This window comes from Grampus griseus, assembly GCF_964374135.1.
Source record: "Grampus griseus genome assembly, chromosome: X".
NCBI lineage: Eukaryota > Metazoa > Chordata > Mammalia > Artiodactyla > Delphinidae > Grampus > Grampus griseus.
The window spans coordinates 60,252,495-60,275,365 of record NC_138999.1 but is presented as its reverse complement, the minus strand read 5'-3'; the positions used below and the strand labels follow the sequence as shown (position 1 = coordinate 60,275,365).

Here is a 22,871-nt window from a genome sequence, read left to right as displayed (position 1 = left end):
GTCTTAGTTGTGGCACGCAGGATCTTCGTTGCACCATTGCAGCATGTGGGGTCTTTAGTTGCGGCATGCGGGATCTAGTTCCCTGACCAGGGATCGAACCCAGGTCCCCTGCATTGGGAGCACGGAGTCTTAACCACTGGACCACCAGGGAAGTCCCCAATCTGATTATTTTTCAATCAATAAACAATCCTTACGATGCAAACTGGTATAACCATTAAAAGTAATGTCGTTGAACTATAATGAGAATATATTCATGACACATTAAGTTAAAGGAAAAAAGTTAGAGCATTATCTTAATTTGGGGGGGACTGCACTATGAAACATCTCACTCTAGCCAAAAAGTTCTCTTCAAAACCCTATTAGTCCAACAGCAAGCTTTTGCTCACTCTTTTCTCCATGTACGAAATATCCTTTTCTAAATCACACCCACCTTTCAAGACTAAACTTAAATTACTGAAAAATCTCTACTAAAACGGCCTCTCCTCATTGTTCAGCTCTATTTCTGAGCATCTACATACACAATTACAGTCTTATCTTGCAATTCCCACACATCTGGGTAGTGCCTTACCTTGTTATGTAACTATTCCAGGTGTGATAGACATCTCATACACTACGGGCATTGTGTTGTTCTACACTCAAAATTCTTTGTACCTGTGCAGTTCAAGAAGTATACTTTTTTTTCCTTGAGTCAAGCATGTCTGCCCTATTGTTTCAAAGGACAGTTCAGGCCTAATACACATTACGGGTGATTAATTCCTTTACCTTAATTCATTTCAAGCATTCTTTGTATAAACTGCTATACCACTAAAACTGTTAACTCCTAAAGAGGTCAGAGATCCTTGCCTTATGATCGCTTGACAGAGTTACATATTCACTTATTCAAGTATGCAATATATAATATTGGGTTGGCCAAAAAGTTCATTCGGATTTTTCATACAAGCTTACAAAAAAACCTGAACGAACTTTTTGGCCAACCCAATATTTACTCAGCACGTATTTCATTATTGTGGCTAAGACACGGACCCTAAAGTAATTCAATTCAGTGGAGAATACATACAAACCCAGGGAATTATAATGTGTTGTGCTGGATGTAAAGATATATCCCAAATACTACAAGAACAGAGAATACAGGTACCAATGGAGCAGGGAAGGAGAGGTCAGGGATATGGACAGAAACAGATTCCTGGCGGAGTTGTCTGAACTGAAAGTCTTAAAGATGAGTAAGATTTAACTGGGGAAAGGATGAGTTACAGAAGCAAGACACTGTATGATGCCTACAGACAGTTCACCGTTGGTAAGAGTAAAGCCACAGGCAGAGAATAACAAGGTATTAACACAGAAGACTCTCATTAAGTAACCTGCTGGCTGAATCCAAGAGACTTTTAAAATCAAACAAACCTATATAAGATGCCAGTTTCCACTGAATTCATTTCCTCATCTATAAAACGGAAGTAATGATGCTTACCTCCTAGAGTTATGAGATGTAAAGAAGATAAATGTATACTTGGTGGTAGATAGTATGTTCTATTATTCTCTTCTCACCTGGGTAGTTGCCAGTCCATTGCTAATACTGAATCCATTAATTGTTATCTGAATTTGTCCTCTGTTAATCATTTCAATAACTGCTTCTGCAATAGTATTCATAGGAATGACAGGCATATTAAGAGCTGTATTACTGCTGTCTGCGTTGTCTCCTCCATCAGGACATTTCATCTTAAAATAATTACACAAAATACATCATTAGGGAAAGATCCCAAATGCAGATAACTTAATTTCAATGACAGTATTGACCAGGTTCTGACCTTGACAATTTTCACATCTGGTAGACTATCAAGAAATGCTTTGAGGTCGATGCCATTCAGCACAATCCGATTGTCATAAATGTGCCCATTGGACTTAAAATCGATGACTGCTTTTTTCTAATTGAAAAAAAAGTTTCAGACATATCTTTTAGGATGCACAGGAACAGCAGCAAGGAAATAAATGACTACAGTTCTTTGCAATTCCCCTATAGCACTGTTTTTCTACCTACCTTCAGGTGAGGGAACATATTAGCATGATCACCAATAAAGAAAGTATGGGGCATATAAGCCAGTTTCTCAGAATACTGCTCAGCAACTTCAGCAGGTGAAGTTTCCTGATCAGTGATGATATAATCCATGAAAAGCGCGCCACTAGTCCCAGGGTACCCCAGCCACATTGCCTAAAAGAAAAAAAAAAAAAATCAGACCAAAAACTGACTAAGAACCTTCAGCAAAATAGCTTAAAATTAAATAAGTAAACAACCAACCAAGGAGGGTGGACTTCCTTAGCCAAGAGCAATCAAGTAATATTTTAGACTAAACTTCTAAGTGCTAAACCGTTTTTCCAATTTACAAGACAGAACAACGGTTTACATCCAACTACAAATTGCATGTCTCCATATACATGTTCCTGTGGGCACTGTGTTCTCACTCAAAATTCTTTGTCCCTGTTCATTTTCAAGAACTACACTTTTTTTTCATAAGTCAAGCATGTCCGTCCTATTGTTTCAAAGGATAGTTAACCAAAGAGGGGAAAAAACCTATCACTGTCTTCTTAGCCCAATAAACACTGTGAGTAATTATCATTATTTCCTTTACCTGAATAGGAGCTGGCCTGAGAGCAAAGAGTTCATTTCGAGCACCCTTGGTATAACCATTCATATTTACAAGGATGTGTATACCATCTTGATGAATGCGATCAGCTGCTTTTCCATTGCATGGAATCTATGGAATAAAAAAATAAGAACTTATACTATGTATAATCTAAAACTGATTCAATTAGTCTTAATGGCATTGAACAGAATTCAAATTCCCAGATGCAAAAGTGGTGACAACACAAATTACATTAATGCAGGGTAAAAACATGGTTAAGTACCATTAAAATGGGCCCACAGCATTACACAAACAGGATACAGAGGAAGGAGAGTTTACCTCTAGACTGAACGTATGAACAACTAGGCTTGGGACTTGCCTGGTGGGTCAGTGGTTAAGAAACCGCCTGCCAATGCAGGGGACACGGGTTCGAGCCCTGGTCCGGGAAGATCCCACACACTGCGGGGCAACTAAGCCCGTGTGCCACAACTACTGGAGCCTACATGCCTACAGCCTGCGCTTTGCAACAAGAGAAGCCACTGCAATGAGAAGCCCGTGCACTGCAACAAAGAGTAGCCCTCGCTCGCCAAAACTAGAGAAAGCCCGCACACACCAACAAAGACCCAACGCAACCAAAAAAAAAAAAACAAAAAAACTAGGCTTCATAGAGGAGTTGATATTTGAAATGGGCCTTCAAAGATGGATAGGAGGACTTCCCTGGTGGCGCAAGTCATTAAGAATCCACCTGCCAATGCAAGGGACACGGGTTCGAGCCCTGGTCCGGGAAGATCCCACACACTATGGGGCAACTAAGCCCATGTGCCACAACTACTGAAGCCCGCGTGCCTAGAGCCCATGCTCGACAACAAGAGAAGCCACCGCAATGAGAAGCCCACGCACCCCAACAAAGAGTAGCCCCCGCTCGCCACAACTAGAGAAAGCACATACACACCAACAAAGACCCAATGCAGCCAAAAATAAATAAATAAATAAAAATTTTAAAAAGATGGACAGGAGTTTGAGGAAGCTGGACAGAATACAATCTCAACAGAGAACTGTATGAATAAAGAACCAGAGTAAAGTGCATGGTAGGTTTAAAAAATGGGTAGATCACTTCTATTTGATATAGGGTATAACTGAGGGCTAATGATGGGTGAAAAGCTCTGGCAAACAAGGTTGTTTGTTTAGAAAGGTTGCGAAGGCCACACTGAAGAGCTTGGACTTCATATAGGCACACCAATGTTCACTGCAGCACTATTTACAATTGTCAAGATATGGAAGTAACCTAAGTGTCCATCAATGGATGAATGGAAAAAGAAGATGTGGTATATATACACAGTGGAATATTCCTCAGCCATTTAAAAGTTGCCAGAGGGAAGGGAGGGAGGGGGCAAAACAGGTGAACAGGATTAAGTAGTACAAACCTCCAGATATAAAACAAGCAAGCCACAGGGATACAACATACAACATGAGAAATATGGTCAATAATACTGCAATAACTTTGTATGGGGACAGGTGGTTACTAGACTTATCATGGTGATTTCATAATGTATGCAAATAACTATGTAGTACACCTGAAACTAACATAACACTATACGTCAACTACATTTCAATTTATATATATATATATATATATATAAAATTAATAAATATATATTTTTAAAGAGTTTAGACTTCAGTCAATAAGCAGTGAATCCTAAAAGGTGTCAGAGGTGGAGGGCCATATTCTTCTTGGTCAGAGTCCAACCCTACATCAAAAATGGTCAGGTATATTTCCAAAGCAACAGCCATAACACAAAAGACGTTGGTAGAAATTATTTATGAAATGACAAGAGGCTCACAATCCTTCTGCTAGGACTTCAATGATTCATATATATGAATTACTGGGTATACCATACATACCTCTGTTAGTCACCAAAGTGGCCAACAGCGTCTATAAGAAAAAACTCTAGTCCATACCTGCAGCAAATTCATTCCCTCACAGGTTTCAATATTAATTTATCATAAAACTTTTGCTCCTAGAGGAAACAGCAATGGAGCAAGTATAAGAAATAAAGAAAACCAAAGGCAAAGGCCCTTTTTTTTCCCCCTCTCCCGTCGCGGAGCACAGGCTCCGGACGCGCAGGCCCAGCGGCCATGGCTCATGGGCCCAGCCGCTACGCAGCATGTGGGATCTTCCCGGACCGGGGCGCGAACCCATGTCCCCTGCATGGGCAGGCGGACTCTCAACCACTGCGCCACCAGGGAAGCCCGGCAAAGGCCCTTTAAATGACTTTTTTGTTCTTCTTCCAAGCCACCATTTTGTTCAATTTATTCAGGTAATATTAGGTATCTACTGTCACAAGTGCTAGCTCAATCCGCAGAGAAGTTTTACGACCACACACAAATACACCATATTTCTATTTCATTTGCAAACTCAGCAAAAATCCATGCTGATTATAAATGCAATGTAATAAATGTAAACGATCAAGGAAATAAGATCGAAGCAATTGCCCACAGGTATGTAGTAGCTGATGTTAAATATCTGTCATGGAAAATACTGAGGATATGGGCTTCTCTGGTGGCCCAGTGGTTAAGAATCTGCCTGTCAATGCAGGGGACACAGGTTTGAGCCCTGGTCCGGGAAGATCCCACATGCCATGGAGCAACTAAGCCCGTGTGCCACAACTACTGAGCCTGCGCTCTAGAGCTCACGAGCCACAACTACTGCGCCCACGTGCCACAACTACTGAAGCCCACGCGCCTAGAGCCTGTGCTCCACAACAAGAGAAGCCACCGCAATGAGAAGCCTGTGCACCGCAATGAACAGCAGACCCCACTCACCACAACTAGAGAAAGCCCATGGGCAGCAATGAAGACCCAAAGCGGCCAAAAATAAATAAATTAATTAAATTTAAAAAAGAAAATTGAGGATACAAGCTACACACCAACAGTTTTATTCACTATTTGCTCAAAATAAAAAGTTGGAAGTACAAGCCTCTAAGATAGCCTCATCCACCAGAGGGCAGACAGCAGAAGCAAGAATCCTGCAGCCTGTGGAACAAAAACCACATTCACAGAAAGATACACAAGATGAAAAGGCAGAGGGCTATGTACCAGATGAAGGAACAAGATAAAACGCCAGAAAAACAACTAAATGAAGTGGAAATAGGCAACCTTCCAGAAAAAGAATTCAGAATAATGACAGTGAAGATGATCCAGGACCTCGGAAAAAGAATGGAGGCAAAGATCGAGAAGATGCAAGAAATGTTTAACAAAGGCCTAGAAGAATTAAAGAACAAACAAACAGAGATGAACAATACAATAATTGAAATGAAAACTACACTAGAAGGAATCAATAGCAGAATAACTGAGGCAGAAGAACGGACAAGTGACCTGGAAGACAGAATGGTGGAATTCACTGCTGTGGAACAGACTAAAGAAAAAAGAATGAAAACAAATGACAGCCTAAGAGACGTCTGGGACAATATTAAACGCAACAACATTCGTATTATAGGGGTCCCAGAAGGAGAAGAGAGAGAGAAAGGACCAGAGAAAATATTTGAAGAGATTATAGTCAAACACTTCCCTAACATGGGAAAGGAAATAACCACCCAAGTCCAGGAAGCACAGAGAGTCCCATACAGGATAAACCCAAGGAGAAACATGCTGAGACACACAGTAATCAAACTGGCAAAAATTAAAGACAAAGAAAAATTATTGAAAGCAACAAGGGAAAAACGACAAATAACATACAAGGGAACTCCCATAAGGTTAACAGCTGCTTTCTCAGCAGAAACTCTACAAGCCAGAAGGGAATGGCATGACATACTTAAAGTGATGAAAGGGAAGAACTGACAACCAAGATTACTCTACCTGGCAAGGATCTCATTCAGATTTGATGGAGAAATCAAAGGCTTTACAGACAAGCAAAAGCTAAGAGAATTCAGCACCACCAAACCAGCTCTACAACAACTGCTAAAGGACCTTCTCCGAGTGGGAAACACAAAAGAAAAGGACCTACAGAAACAAACCCAAAATAATTAAGAAGATGGTCACAGGGACATACATATCGATAATTACCTTAAACGTGAATGGATTAAATGCTCCAACCAAAAGACACAGGCTCGCTGAGTGGATACAAAAACAAGACCCATATATATGCTGTCTAGAAGAGACCCACTTCAGACCTAGGGACACATAGAGACTGCAAGTGAGGGGATGGAAAAAGATATTCCATGCAAATGGAAATCAAAAGAAAGCTGGAGTAGCAATACTCATATCAGATAAAATAGACTTTAAAATGAAGAATGTTACAAGAGACAAGGAAGGACACTACAAAATGATCAAGGGACCAATCCAAGAAGAAGATATAACGATTATAAATATATATGCACCCAACATAGGAGCACCTCAATACATAAGGCAACTGCTAACAGCTATAAAAGAGGAAATCGACAGTAACACAATAAGAGTGGGGGACTTTAACACCTCACTTACACCAATGGACAGATCATCCAAACAGAAAATTAATAAGGAAACACAAGCTTTAAATGACACAATAGACCAGATAGATTTAATTGATATTTATAGGACATTCCATCCCAAAACAGCAGATAACACTTTCTTCTCAAGTGCACATGGAACATTCTCCAGGATAGATCACATCTTGGGTCACAAATCAAGCCTCAGTAAATTTAAGAAAATTGAAATCACATCAAGCATCTTTTCCGACCGCAATGCTATGAGATTAGAAATCAATTATAGGGGAAAAAATGTAAAAAACACAAACACATGGAGGCTAAACAATACGTTACTAAATAACCAAGAGATCACTGAACAAATCAAAGAGGAAATCAAAAAATACCTAGAGACAAATGATAATGAAAACACGATGATCCAAAACCTATGGGATGCAGCAAAAGCAGTTCTAAGAGGGAAGTTTATAGCTACAATCCTACCTCAAGAAACAAGAAAAACCTCAAATAAATAATCAAACCTTACACCTAAAGGAACTAGAGAAAGAAGAACAAACAAAACCCGAAGTTAGCAGAAGGAAAGAAATCATAAAGAGCAGAGCAGAAATAAATGAAACAGAAACAAAGAAAACAATAGCAAAGATCAATAAAACTAAAAGCTGGTTCCTGGAGAAGATAAACAAAATTGATAAACATTAGCCAGACTCATCAAGAAAAAGGGAAAGGACTCAAAAAAAAAAAGAAAGTTGTAAGTATAAGAGTTTCACATACCTGAGAAAGATCAATGAAATGATTGGCTTCTGCCATCACCTTCACTCGGAAGTTTGTGCCATCATCTGGGCTCAGGGCATAACAGAATACCTGAAAGGCAGCACATAGTATATTTAATAACCTTGGCTCAAATCTTTCCAAAAGACACTGGGCTTAACACCTAAAGGTGACTATAAAGCTACCACTGTGGGTTTGTTTGGTTTTATAAATAGCGACTCTAGAGCAACACTAGTCTTACCTCAAATTTATCAGGATTGTGCATGCCTGGAATAGACTGCATAAGATGAGAAGTAGGATGATTCCCAAAGTCAGAACTCACGTATCCTACACGCAGTCGACCATCACTGAGCTTCAAGTCTTTCGGATGTTCATATGGTGGTTTATGAAGGACATTTATCTACCAATGGAATTCAGTGCTTGTTAGTAAAGTTGAGTCTATATGTAAATTTTCATCTAGGAAAACTGACTAAAAGCATACCTGTTAGGAATGGTATGCCCAGAATACTTCTTTAATTCATATAACCAGTCTAATACAACCTTAGCAATTTGTATAATATGCTTCATACTTTGACCTGTTCCTGAGGCCTATGAAGTAGCCCAAGCAAGTTAAAGTTGTAGGAAGGAAGCAGAGTGGGAAGAGCATGACAAACCCTGCATTTTAGAAAATTCTGTAGGGAAGCATTTTTTAAAAACACAATTACACCTAGCACTCTGCTCTATTCTGCTGAGAAAATTCCCACCTTTGATCAAGTACTGCTCTAATTCTCAAAGGTGAGTAGAAAATACCAAACACTTTATAAAATCTATGGTTTCAAAATTAAAGGAAAACACCATCAGCCTACTGTTAAGTATTTCAGTTAAGGATTCCACCTTATAGAATGGAAGGGGTTATGATCAAGACAGGACACAATGGGAGGGGGGCTTCTGGACTGGCTCACGAAGCTTCATTTCTCAACTTGGGTGGTAAACACCTTATGATAACTCATTAAGCCATAAATTTGATTCATGTAGTTTTCTGTATCTGTGTTTTACTTTACGACGAAAAGATTAAAATGAAAGACTCGCACCTTATCCAAGCAGAGGTTCCCATGCCTCTCAGCAATAGCCTTCCTGAAGCCATGAGAAAGAGGATATAGCATACTATGATGAGGATGCACAGAAGGCAACCTATTCTTCTCTAACTGGTCAGCCACAATGCTGACCAATTTCTTCATTCGCTCATCATAGTCTGTCCAATCACAGACAATCTAGAGGAGGCAAAAAGAAGTTATTATCCAGAAAACCTTACTCCAAGACTTAACATCCTATGTGTCTTTGGCCTAAAGTAATGTCAGATAACCCATTAAAAAACAGTGTCTCCAGCCAAGCTTGGATTAATATGGCACATACAATTAAAAAGTGATTACAACCCTGAAAGCCAATTACTGGCCCATTATTCTTTACCTGCAGGCAATGAGCCAAATTACAATAGGCGTCAGGAAAATCAGGTTTAAGCTTCAGAGCAGTGCGATAAGAAGCAATTGCTTCTGGAATATTCCCTGAATCCTGGAAATAAAGTGGGATGGTTAAATTTTTTCCTAAAATTAAAAACATTAGGTGCTAAGATGCATATATTGTAATAAAATATATATAAAAAATAGTACCTTGTGAATGGAAGCCAGATTGCTGTGGGCATCCGCAAATGCAGGGTTAATCTGAATAGCACGAGTATAACACTGCAAGGCTCCCTGAACATCCTGCATCTCCTTTAGAGTGTTTCCCATATTAGAGTAGGCATCAGCAAAGGTAGGACTGATTCTAAAGGAGAGGACAAAGATTTTATTTCTCTAGTACAAAAACCTTTAACCCCCTGTAATATTAATTTAGTCTGCTATTATTAAAAGTCCCACATACCAAATGTGCCAAATGCCAAACATTTTAAAACTTAGAAGAAAAAAAATAAGGCTGTGAGTCTCTTACCGAATAGCCTCCTTATAATGCATCAGAGCTTCCTGCAGTTTTCCCTGCTGCTGCAATACACTTGCTAAATTTGAATGGGCAGCAGCAAACTCTGGGAAGACCTATAAAGATTCAAGATGATAACTGAGGTTTAAAAAAAAAAATAACTGCTAAAACAGCAGTAATAACTTACCACAACAAGAACTTCGCTCAAGCACCTTTATATCCCTACACTTCTCTCCACCTTCTCCAAGTCTACTCATTCTTCAAAGCCAAGTAGTTCAAATTCTACCTCTTCCTTTCTTTTATACCTCTCCGTGTTTCAAAACATAATGAGGTAGACCTCTCCTCATCTTAGTTTATGCTGGTAACTCTAGCATCTCTCTTCAAAACTCCTACCACACCTACCAACCAACATTACAGCCATCAGGTACTGAAATTATATATTTACTGGTAACTCTTCTTGAACTCTAGCTTACTGTTTAAATTTTTTTGTGCCAATCTTATCTACCCATAAAATAACAAACTCAATGTTAAGGATTTTCTTGAATGTCACACAGGACCTCACTCATACCTTAGGTACTCAATTACTGGTTCAACGAATGATTTGCCCACTATCTACTTTTACAAAAGAGGTGGATGACATGGCAAACTTAACTGCCTTCCCTCTACTATCACACAGACAAAATACCCAGCCACACCACCCTCAACATACTTCTAATGCTTTACGATACAAGCGAACTGCCTCTTCAATGTTTCCCTGTTCTCGTTTGATATTGGCTAGGTTATTCAGAGAGTCTGCATGGGTGGGACACAGCCGGAGAGCTGTATTGTAACAATCTTCTGCTTCGGCAACCTAAAAAACAAAACAAACTATTCAAAAACCTATACAGAGGAATCACAGAGTCGCCACTGATATTATTCTAACAATTGCTTAGTTAAGCCTAATGGCTGGTAATATTCCAGAAAACAGGTATTTTTGCTATTCTTCCTCTCATCTATAATTCCAAAATTAAACAATTTACCACCTCAATATTTAATGACAATATGTACAAAAATGACTTTTTTTTAATGCCATCAGGTAACAAAGAAAGAGACTGAATAAAAATCCTTACACTGCCCTTCTCTTTGAGAGCGTTGGCTAGGTTGCAGTAAGCATCAGGGAAATGTGGTTGCAATTCAATAGCTCGCCTGTAGGTGTCTATTGCCAGGTCTATCAGGCCTTGCTCATAGTATACACAAGCCAGGTTGCCATGTACCACTGCATGATTTGGGCTCAAGCTTAGGGCACGAAGGTAAGCTGCCACAGCTCTATAAACAGAAATACACACACACACAATGCAACTAACTTTTAATGGATGCTTTGTTACAATTATTTCATTCTATCAAAGTATATCAATTATAACTAGTTACAATTAATTCATGCCATACTATACTTAACCTCAAAAATCAAAGTTGCACCTTTATAAAATGTATTTTTACACTGAAAAATTTTCTATACCCCCATAAGAAACAGACTTTCCTTTGACAACAGCAACAAAAAGTTAAAAGTCAGGATTTACTTAGCTTTCTGAATCAGACAGAAGGAATAATTTAGTCTAAAAGATAACCATTTCAATAGTTTTACAATAAAGGAAATTTCAACTAAACTCCTAGTGAGAAGGATAATGGCTTCGTGAAAAGCCAACAATGAAGTCAGGCAACAATAAACCTATAATAAAAGGTAATACAGCAGACCTGAGCAGGGAAAGTAACAAAAGGAAAGTGTATTTCAATGACCCACTGTGATAATTTCAGTCCAAACTCTCAAGTGTTGATACAACAAAAACTCCAAATAGAACATTCCCTCACCTGTCAAAAATCCGTGCCTCTTTCAAGACATTTCCTAAATTGATATAAGCATCCAGAAAATTGGGGTCAAGGGTGACAGCCTAAAAATTGCAAAACAGTTACTTAGAGCAAGTTAGGATTTCAGATTAACTTCCCAATTACAAGTTTTTAGTCTGAGATAATTTTAGACCTCCAATTACATTTTCTAGTATAATTAAATCTTATTTCTTTCATTTTTAAAACCCAATTATTTTAGTACCCACTCATTATTCACAAATCTCAATGTTACCAAAATAACTTCCCATGTAATGTAAGAGCAAAATGTGTCCTGAAGGGAAAAATTTTAAATTGGGTCTGCTCCAATTTTATTGAGCTGAACACTTCTCATGGTTGGCCCCATTTTATTCTCAATTAATCAGCCTAGCTCTTCTAAAAAAATAATGGCAGGAAGAAGCAGCAAGCTCTAACTGAATAAGGAAATATATACCTCAGTAACTACAACTGTATACTCAGACCTTAGTAAGATATGTAATTAGAGCTGTATACTCAGTAAGATACATTACTTCAAGGGGATACTAACCATTAAATGGTTCATTCAGATAGTTCTGAAGCTGTCTTAAAATATGACCAGATATATCTACAGCAGTAATTCTCAACACTGGCAGTATATTAGAATTCACCTCCTAAATGGAGCCTGGGTTCCATCACAGGCCAGTTAAATCAGACCCTCTGAAAACGGGGCCAGGATATCCATATCTTTTACAAGCTCCTCATGTGCAACCAAGGAGAACCACAGAGCAAGAGAGTAGGTACTCCTATAGTGTAATGAATGGAAACCTGAACTGAAATACTGAAAGGTAAAGGTAATGAGTAACTGTGAATATATTTAAGACTCATTAAGAACATTCCTCTTCACTTAGATGGCAACTCTGTTGCACTTAACTTACTTAGATTGTCTATAGTAATAGATGTCCACCCCCAAATTTTTTTATTATGGAAAATTTCAAATATATACCAAAGCAGAGGAGTATAACCTCCAAGTCTCCATTACCCAGTTTCAACAATTAAAAAATCATATTCAATTTTATTTAATCTATATTCCAACCTAACTCGCCCTCTTCCCAGATCATTCTGAAGCTAATCCCAGACATATCAGTTCATTTGAAAATTTTTAGGGACAATACAGGAATACTTTTTCCTCCTAACATTAACTACAATACCAATATCACACCTAAAAAAGAGACAGCAATTCCTTAGTATCATATATCCATTCAGTGGTCCAATTTCTGATTAACTTTGATTGAGGATCCAAATAAGACCCATACAATTAACATGTCTTTGTGAGTTTCTTTAAATCTTTTAAATTAAAAGTTTAATTTAAATCTTCATTTTTATTCCTGTAATTTGTTGAAGAAATCAGATCACTGTCCTATACAGCTTCTCATAGTTTGAATTTGCTGACTGCACCCCTATGGTGTCCTTTAATGTGCTTATTATGTTTCCCTGTCCCATGTATTTCCTGTAAATTGGTAGAACTACAAGCATAATCAGATTTGGGTTCTTTGCTCTTTTTGCAAGGCTACTTCACTGGTGGAAGTACTTACTTCTATCACAAGGTACAAAATGTCTGGTTGTGTCTCTTTTTTTTTGCCACTGATAAATGCCTAAATTTATTATTGGTTATACTCTGATTCTATCATTCCTACTTCATTTATTAGCTGGAACACTTGTATAAAGAGAAACTTCCCCCATCAACTACTGGGTTACCCTGATGTCCAGTTCATACAGGAGAGAGAGGACAACTGTTTAACCAGTTCTCAAAATGAGTTGCTCCTTATCTTCCAAAGATGACCCATGAATTTCTTCTTAGTATAATTATACTCATGAACTTAAATGTATTTGATAAGTTTCAATATATTTCAGTTATTATTCCCATTGATGCTCAACTCCCATCTTTAGCCAGTAGGAGCCTCTTCCAGTTGCCTCCTGAGTCCTTTTGACATAAATATATCAAAACTTCCTTGCTTTCTGGCACAACAAGGCACTCCAGATTATTTTTGTACATTTCCTGCCCCAGATCTGGAATCAGTCTTTTCACCAAGAAACTCTGCTTCTTTACAGTAAAGCTGCCCGTTTAAAAAAAGAATTTTTAATTACTAAAGTACATTTTCAATGCTAAACTGGAAACTGCCATATACCATCCAGCAAATGCTGCAATACTGTCAGAGAAACAAAGATATTATGTGACTGATTAAGTAAAGGCCTATTATTTAGTTCTAGTAGAAACACCCTGCATACATAAGCACTTCAAAAATACCAATTATTAATTTAACGACTAACCTTTTCAAAGTGATGAATTGCAAGCCAAATCTCCCCTTGTGCATTGAAAACACAGCCAAGATTACTCCAAGCTACTGCAAAGTTCGGTTGCGTCTCAATTGCTTTCAAATAACATGCCTTAGGAGGGGTTAATGAAAGAAGAAGATGGGAGGGGAAGGAGGTAAAGGGAAAGGGGAAAATTTATAAAGGGGAAAAAAAAAGATTGGGGGGAGGGGGGAAGAAGGTGATATCATTATTCCTTCTCTGACCAGCCAAAAGTGACCCTGCAGCATAGGCTCGCTTGCGCCAAAACTAATGCGCTGCCACAGCTGGCTGCTCCTGCGCCTGCGCCACCAGAACCCAGGTGCAAACCACCATGTTCAGTTCTGCCAACCAATGACCAACCCTTACACTGGGACTTAACCGGGAAGTCAGTTGCCTTAAGACTCTATGCTGGACTTCTCTTATCTGAACACCTAAGGGCTCTTGCTCTTGTTTTCAAGTGTTATCTGGAAGGTGCCACTTAAGGCTAAGTTCCTCCCCCACCCAAGTTTCCCAAAGTCTGTTCTACAATGTGTTAATAGTTATCACTGGAAAAAAAGATTTCACGATCAAATAAATTAGGAAAACAGAAAACAGGTTTCTTGACTACAGGACTTCCCTAAGCCTTTAATAGTATATACACGGTTCCCTGAACTTAGTTGACCATGGACCTCTTCTTTCATTGGACATTTTATGAGAATACCTATAAAACACATTTGGGAAATGCTGCTCTAAATAAACAATAATGTTCCTCACTAACATCAAAACTATGCTACTGAGGAGGAAAATGTTTTTCTGACAAGCCAGATATCATAAGGCCAGGCTATAAGTCACATCCTCACAATGCCCGTCTCCCAAGGAGGACTGAAGCTGAAACCTCATATGACAGGACTGCACCTAGGTTGAGGTCCCTGTAATGCGAGCGCAAACATCGCTTGCGCAACCTAACAGCATCGCACTGCGCAATCGCTGCGAACTGCTGCGCTACATAGAACACCCCTAGACGCAGCAAACGGCCAACCAGATCCATTAATCTACTAGACAGGCCCATAGAGAATATTTGTTTAATGAGATTAGTTGGACTCGAGGTATGTTAAAACCCAATTTTATCCAAAAAGGCTACAAAATAGGACTGAGGGAGCCAGTCAATCAGATTACTCATCTAGTCAACCGTTCACAGGGGCTCATTCGCACGCATTGCGCATTAACGCTGCGCAGCCTTTGCGCTACTGCAGGGTCACAGCGCATCATCAGAAGAGCAGAATGCTGCAATCCAAACAAAGAAGAAAAAAGGAAAAAATGAACAACGAGAAGAGTTAGAAGCTTTTACTAGTAAATTATCTCTAATAATTTTTAATATCAATTAACTTTTACTTATCTTTGACAGAATTGTGGCTATAGTATAAAACATTCTCTTACATAACTTGCTTGTAAATAAAATTATTTTAAGCTGTTTCTGAAGCCACAAGACAGAAGATTCAGGCATGGAGGCAAATTGTTTTGCTGTGGCAGTTACAAACCCGTTACCATATTTCTCATCATGTGACTTTTCGGTGCGTTCCTTGCTGGAAGAGGAGGAGGTGTGTGTCTGCCCTAGATCCAGGCCTCGAGCTCCCTTCAGCGAGGCACCTTACGCATGGAATAGGAGGTTTCACCCACCTGAAACCTTCTAAATACAATATCAATGGTGAAAAACCAAAAACAAGAGAGAAAATAAAAACAAGATCATTAGTAAAAGTTCAACAAAGCAATTGAAATTCTTTGGATGTCTATTACATATGGGAATGAGGACAGTCTCAAGTCTGTAATATGGGAAACATGCAGAAGGGAGAGGGTTAATCAGGGCTATTGCATACAGCAGGGATTTTTGCTGGAAGAAAGGCTCTTTATTTTCTACAAAGACAACTTAATTTTGCTTCCATCTACTAGGAATATGCTGGCTTGAATTTTCAAATGCACTGATTACAAAAGAAATACATTGCATTTCACTCAAGAGTATTTTCTTGTTCACTAAGTTCTCACAAAAACAGAATAACATTTTTCAAACTAGGTGTCTCCAGAGCTCTGAAATAAAGAAGTCAGCAACCTAAGGCAGGCGCAATGTCTCAGCCTAAACCGATCTCTAAAGCTGCAGTGAAGTGCAATTCATGTTAGCTGTCCGCTTGGTGGGGTGACAATTAATAGAAGCTTATCAAATATTTGTTCTATAAATTACCAATTAGATTTATCAGCTAAGACTGAAATCAATTACAATCCATTAGCTGGAAACCTACATAAGGTTAATCCAAAGTGTCAGTAGAATTTATGAGCTATGCACTTAAAACTAGTGCCTTTTAACATCAGATGGTGCTGAAAAGCCTTCTCCCTCCCTGGATGAAGCAGTCAAACAGACAGCTACGCTGCGCATACACTCCACGTATTAGCATGCGCGTGGGGCTCAGAGCAACAGGTGGGAGTTTCAGAAGCATTCTGGTTTCTCCCCACTCCTCACCCCTGCAGCGCGGTTGCGTAAGGTGGCTTGTAACAAGACAATTTCATTTATAAATTTAATTTAAAATTATACCAAAAGCTTTAATAACCCAACCTGGTGTTCAAATTCTTTATTTGGAAACACAGAATGCTAAAAGCCACCTTTCCACTTGGGCAAGTTTTCTTTCGATCAGTCCATTTCCCAAACAAACCAGCTTTGTCCTTCTGACTTTTTTTTTTTAAAGGAGGTGGGATGGGGAGGAATAAAAGAAGGAAGTAAGAAGAAAAGAAGGTAGACAACTAGGATTGGAAAAGAGGAAAAGGAACTTGGGGAAGGGAGTGAGGACAAGAAGGGGCAGGATGTTCCAATTATTAATTTGCAATCATTTAACAGCCTTTCTTCCACTGTAAAAAGGGTGAGGAAGATGAAGGGAGGAAGGTTAAATAAGAATTTTAAATGCCAGTATTACAGGGTAACATTTGGATGAAATTCTTCTCCACTTACAAGCCACAAAGGACTTAGAAGAGCAGCATTTTCAATGGCACCTGCATCATATAGGAGTCTTGAGCCAAATCACAGGCGCTCTGCTTGTCACCAGCAGGCAAGCCTCAGATTTGAAGGAATGTTATTTATTCCCACATAAGATCATGACGGAGCCCACTGTTATAAAGATGATCTAGCTCAGCAGAAAGGCTCCAAAATGTTCAGGTTCTTGCTTTACCCCCAGATTTAGAACAGATATGCCAAATCCTGGCCCTGCTCTAGTCTGAGGCGATTCATGCCGTCAGTTTTCCTCAGTTTCATAGGACTGTTTTGTGAAGATAGCTCAATGAAGAGTTGAAGACTTGGCAAAAAGTACAAGTATCCATAACACTGATGTTTAAATGTGTTCTATCAAACACCTACCTTGGCTTCTTCCAAGCGACCCAGGGCTTTGAGCAGGTTCCCCAGGTCACTGCGAACACAGTACAAATCCTAGAAACCCAGAGACACTCTGTCATTAATTATACTCTGCTTTGTCAACCAAAGATATCTTGAAATTACTTTTACGCATCTAGCTCCATCATTTTATTGTCAACTAGAGAGACTGCTTGACAATTTAAGAACAGGAACACAATCCCCTCCATCCTCAATTCCAAATTCCAAAAAATTTTAAAAACTCATTTGATGATTAAATCTGACTTGAACTGGCATGAAGTTATTTACAGAATTTATTGATCCCACTTAATGTGAATATGCATACCTTCTGCTGCAGAAATATAAATGTGTTTTACTAGAAGGTGCGGCTCCAGACACACCTGGGAGTCATATATGGTATTATCATCTTTCTAAAATCCTAAAAACTCTGAATTTTATGATGCATTTGATCCCACCAGTTTCAGATAAAAGACTATGGGCCTTGCTATAGCTTCTCCTCTCCCCAAATGTTAGTCACGTTAAAAAAAAAAAAAGCATCAAATGTTTGTTCAACTATTTTGTTCAAGGTTATGAACCACTACTATATCGAGGGTCAAAAATTTTCCATAGTGGAAAAAAGGATTTAGCTGTGATTAGTTATTGGCAAACCTACCCTTAGGCTGTCAGACGTATAGTAGAAAACTTGACTTCATTTCACTATTAGACAAAAGGATTACCATCCAACCAAAGCTTTAATCCTGGCACCTGGCACTAGATTACTCATTAGTATTAACTGCCATTAGAGTTGAGTGGGCGAATAATGAAAAGCAGTCGACTCGGCTTTTTATTAGCAGCACAATTGTGTTGCTAGTCATCTGACTCACCAGTCCGTTCATCAGTATGAAAGACACATCAGAACAGTGAGCTTAAATTTTTATTTGTCCTTGGTTTGCCTTGTCAGTCAACAAGCAAAGACAATGGCAATAAGGAGTAAGCTTATCATTCCAAACTGTTCCACGTGTGGAAGAGCCTTACACTAAGTCCTAGAAAGTGAAATTTTGTCAACTGTGCCAAAGTATCATCATATATACTATTCTATGTGCAACTGTATTATGGTTTCCACAATCAGGTGATTACTGATAAACAGCTTTTGTGATTGTATATTATCATCCATCCAAGTGAACAAAAAGTCAGCCAGCAAAGAATAGGCTGCCACAGAACACCCTTGCGGTTGGCCATACTGAGTCAGTTCCATGAGCTACCTGATCTGTCTGTCCATGGAGCAATGACTAGTGTTTTGGGAGAAAGTGGTGGTCTCCTGTGACCTCAAGCACAAAAGGCTAATACTAATCCTCATAGGTATCATTAATCTTATTACAGACTTAGCATCCTCTAATGAGTCTAAGTATTTTTCAACCCTATTTATACTCTCAGAAGTAATGAATTCTATAATCTTGCTATCTACTTTGTATGATTTTTTTCCCCTAAACTTTAAGGGCTACCGTTATGTTTTGGCAGACCATGACTGAACAATCCAATCTGTTCAAACAAACTCCTTCTACTATATCTCATTATCGTGGTTATACATCTTTGGACTTTTACCAGTTCCTATGCCTTTTCTGAGCCATAATAATCAGAAGTCTTGCAATAATTCTCCAACAATGACCCTAATGGGTTATACATCTTAGCCAACTGTTGCATAATTTTACCCTCTAGTTTCTATAAACTCTTGGATGCATGCCATCCAAGTACTGACAGTGTATATATCTATATTTAGTTATATCATCTAGACCCATTACAGCATACTAAATCAAGTTAACACAATGCCCACAGTTAAAAATAGATTATCTTCAAGATCACTATAAAATAATCAATAAGGCAGTTTTAGAAAAAGGTAAAACATATCATATTAAATATAATAGTGAAATCCAATTCTCCCACTGGAAATCCAAACCTTCATGCATGAATAACTAATTTCCAGAAAATTCAAGGATACCACTATTCTCCCCAAAGTTCAAAACCTGAGACATCAGTTCTGCTTCAGTAGTCACATCTAAACAATATCTGCTAAGAGAATCACAATTCTCAAACCCGGCCCATGTACCCATTCCTAGGTTAATATCTTCTATGCAAACCTTTATTCAATTCAACAATATGCCTGGAACTGTAGGGAAATAAATTAATAGAATCCTCATCTTCAAAGGGCTTACAACCTATGTGGAAAGACAAAACACATACATACTAAATAGCCACATAGTGGTAAAGAAATGAACTCAAGGAAGAAATTTTAAGCCGGGCCTTAAAGGATGAGTATGGTTTTAACAGACAAAGGAGGCGGACATTGCAGACAAGGGAAAATAGTATGAATAAAGGTAAGGAGATGCAAATGAGTAAGAATCTGCTGTATAACAACCCTTCCTGAAATAGCATTTATTCCCGCCTTTCCTCCTAGAGTCCCCCCACCCCCACCCACAACATCTACATACACACACGAAATAAAATCAGGTTGATTAAAGCCTACAGTAGTTCTCAATTGCCTCTCAAATTAAATTCAAACTCCTCAGCCTCTATTCTTTCTCAATCTTCCAATTGACTCTCCTCTACTACGCTCACTTCTTGTTACTACTTGACTCACCACTTCAGCCAAGGAAGTCTACTTGCTATTTACCTTCCTACAGAATGCTTAGGTTATAAGCATCCACTCGAGAAAATCTTCTGATTAATACTCCCTAAGAATAATCATCTGAGGAGCTTACACCTTTTTTCCTTTATGGGTCAGGTCCTGTCTCATATTATAATCCACAGCTGCCCCCACAACACATCTCCCCAATTCCTAACAAAGCACTGTACACACAATAAGCACTCAAGTATTTAAATGTGACATTTGCACAGCAAACTTACAAAAAGCAGAGCAGAGAGGGACAGAAATACAGTTGACCCTCTGCATCTGCAGATGCAGAAACTGTGGACTCTGAGGGCCAACTGTACTACACCACTGTTTATAAGGGGCTTGAGCACCCACAGATTTTGGTATCCGTGGGGGGGTCCTAGAACCAATTCCCCACAGATACCTAGGAATGACTGTATAAGGTTTTCTACAGTTTAGCTGTATGACTGAGACTCATTAACAGTAACAAATAACATGACAGTAACACGTGATGGTCAGGATGCCAGTAGCTCTCAGTGCTATGCATCCACAATCAAAACAGAAGCAATGGTTCAAAAACCTATAGACTCAGAAACAGAGTTCCTTAGAGCAACTCAGTATTATAGCCATCTTACAAAGAACATTTTATACATAATTCATAAAAGGGATTGCCAAGCATGGGCAACTCTAGTGAGTTATCATGTGAAAGATTACCAGCTGCAACAGCACCTTCAAATACAATGGACTAATATTTTAGTGAAATTATTAAATCACCCAATATTACAGAAGCCAATTCAGAATGTAAAAATATGAAACAGCTCTACTTCTTAAAAGTAATTTCTATAATCAAGTGACAGAATAACTTCTAAACTGACATACCATTAACTTAAAAAGACAAACACTATTGAAAACAGGTTGCCAAGACTACCACCTTAACATTTTACTTTTTCACTACTGCAAAACCAAACTAACCTGAGTTTCTTTAACTATTTTTCATAGAATGCCAACTACATCTGTGATTCAGGCCAGCAATGCACTGCCAACAAGAGCACAATCTAGGAACAGACTCAAGATTCTCTGTCAGTACTGAATTGACACAGGCATTTGACAGTAAGCTTAAATCTAGTTAAGACTAGATACCCTGAAATGAATTAAAACATGATCACTACGGTATATTTAGGTGAAATCAAGGCAGTAGGCACAGTCCCTTTTTCATTCTTACTGATAAAGACAGAGAAATACAGCAGCACCTTCCACTAGAAGAAACAGAACCAGATGGGAATGCACAGATGTTCAATGCCTTCAAGGGGTAGTCCCATGATTTATTTTAGTATTATCTTACTTCTTTGGTAGGGCACAATGATAAGCTTCCTCTTAACAGGTTAGATATTGAAAAGCATGGTTCTGTCTCCCACTTTAGCTTTCCCTTCTCATCATACTCCTACAGTTTGGTATACTGTCAGCAGCAATGACTGCTCTGTGATACATGTAGGCAACTGGAAACCTGAGCAAAGGGGATCAGAGTTCCAAGATGTTTGGGCCCACGGCTGTGTAAGAGGGCACAAGTGAATGTATATGTAATCAACAAGTGAAGGATGGAACCAACCTTAATTAATAAAGGGAAAGAATTTACTGTGACAATTAGGTACACAAGTGAGCCCTGAGCCTTGGCAAGAACAAGGTCCAAGCCCCAGTGGCAGCACATACAGGGTTCCCTAAAACTTTCTGTAACTAGCTAGATGGTACTGCAATAAAAATTACAAAAAGTCACTCAAATTTACATATATATGCATTGAGTATCTCCAAAAGGATACATAAGAAATTAGTTTCATCAGCTACCTCCAAGAAGGGTAGCTGGGAGACTTTTCACTGTATCCATACAAAAAGCAATAAATAAAATTTAACAATCAAAATTAATGGAAAAAATAACTGTTAATAGATATGATAAAAAGTGATTTCAGATCTTTGCATAAACTACTATATTAAGCTTCAGTTTCCCATCTGTAAAATAACGATAAGGGACAGCAGAATGGTTTTCAAACTGTGCTCAAGGGCTGCGTTGAGGGGTGGATGCCCTCTGGGTACCCAGATAAAAAGGGCTTCCTTTATTTCTTCTCTCTACAATGTTTGCTTTCAAGATATTCAGACTCAGGTTTTAACATCCACTTCACCATTACTAGCTGTTTGATCCCAAGAAAGTTAACATAACCCCCCTGAGTCTGTTTTTAAGTGGTAAAATTGGAACAGATACCATCTACTTTGAAGGATCACTGTGAGCATTAAGAAAGACCAACGTCTGATTGGCACAACGTCTGAGCACATAGTAGACTTTCAATAAATGGTAGCTATAATAGTTAATTATTAACCACTTCAAGGGTTGGTGCAAAGCTAAATGTTGACGACGTAGCTCAAAAACATATTCTTAAATTTTTTCTGGATTCCTATAATCTCCCTTTTATCACTTTCCTGTTATGTCTATCTTATTTCCCTAACTACATCAAAAGTTCTAAGGGCAAGTCTTACTTTTTCTGTGTACCTTTCAGAAACCCTAACACATGGTGAACTTAATGTCTGCCAACTGGGCCTCACTTGTTCCCAGGAAAACATCTGCAATTTAGACAAAAAAATTTTTAGAACTAATCAAAAGCCTGGTGTGCATACTATCACCTCTATTCTACCACTTCTAATTATGTAGAAAGAAAAGAGAATAGAATATTGAGGAAAAAAATTTGCAGCCTAGTTTTCATGTCACGGATCCATATATTGACATCTTAACTATTCTATATTACAGATTAACGCCCTTCTTCCACTATTCCTTGAAAATCAATTAACCGTTGCAAACATGTTATAGCAGAAATTATCCAGATTTAATCAAAAGAGCCCAA

At 38.6% G+C, this 22,871-nt stretch overlaps 1 protein-coding gene across 3 annotated transcripts in view; it reads right to left on the bottom strand.

Annotated features, from left to right (window-relative positions):
* Positions 1–22,871, bottom strand: part of OGT (O-linked N-acetylglucosamine (GlcNAc) transferase) — a 37,196-nt gene that overhangs the window by 9,677 nt on the left and 4,648 nt on the right. For all 3 annotated transcript variants that reach the window (XM_082680891.1, XM_082680893.1, XM_082680892.1), the window contains 15 exons: positions 17,349–17,417; positions 13,952–14,068; positions 11,633–11,712; positions 10,897–11,092; positions 10,497–10,637; positions 9,803–9,903; positions 9,487–9,640; positions 9,287–9,388; positions 8,911–9,090; positions 8,082–8,240; positions 7,844–7,933; positions 2,622–2,747; positions 2,033–2,203; positions 1,803–1,919; positions 1,543–1,713 (listed from right to left, as the gene is read on the bottom strand). In XM_082680891.1, the coding sequence (XP_082537017.1) occupies positions 1,543–1,713; positions 1,803–1,919; positions 2,033–2,203; positions 2,622–2,747; positions 7,844–7,933; positions 8,082–8,240; positions 8,911–9,090; positions 9,287–9,388; positions 9,487–9,640; positions 9,803–9,903; positions 10,497–10,637; positions 10,897–11,092; positions 11,633–11,712; positions 13,952–14,068; positions 17,349–17,417 (1,974 nt within the window). The remainder of the gene's footprint in view (positions 1–1,542; positions 1,714–1,802; positions 1,920–2,032; positions 2,204–2,621; positions 2,748–7,843; positions 7,934–8,081; positions 8,241–8,910; positions 9,091–9,286; positions 9,389–9,486; positions 9,641–9,802; positions 9,904–10,496; positions 10,638–10,896; positions 11,093–11,632; positions 11,713–13,951; positions 14,069–17,348; positions 17,418–22,871) is intronic.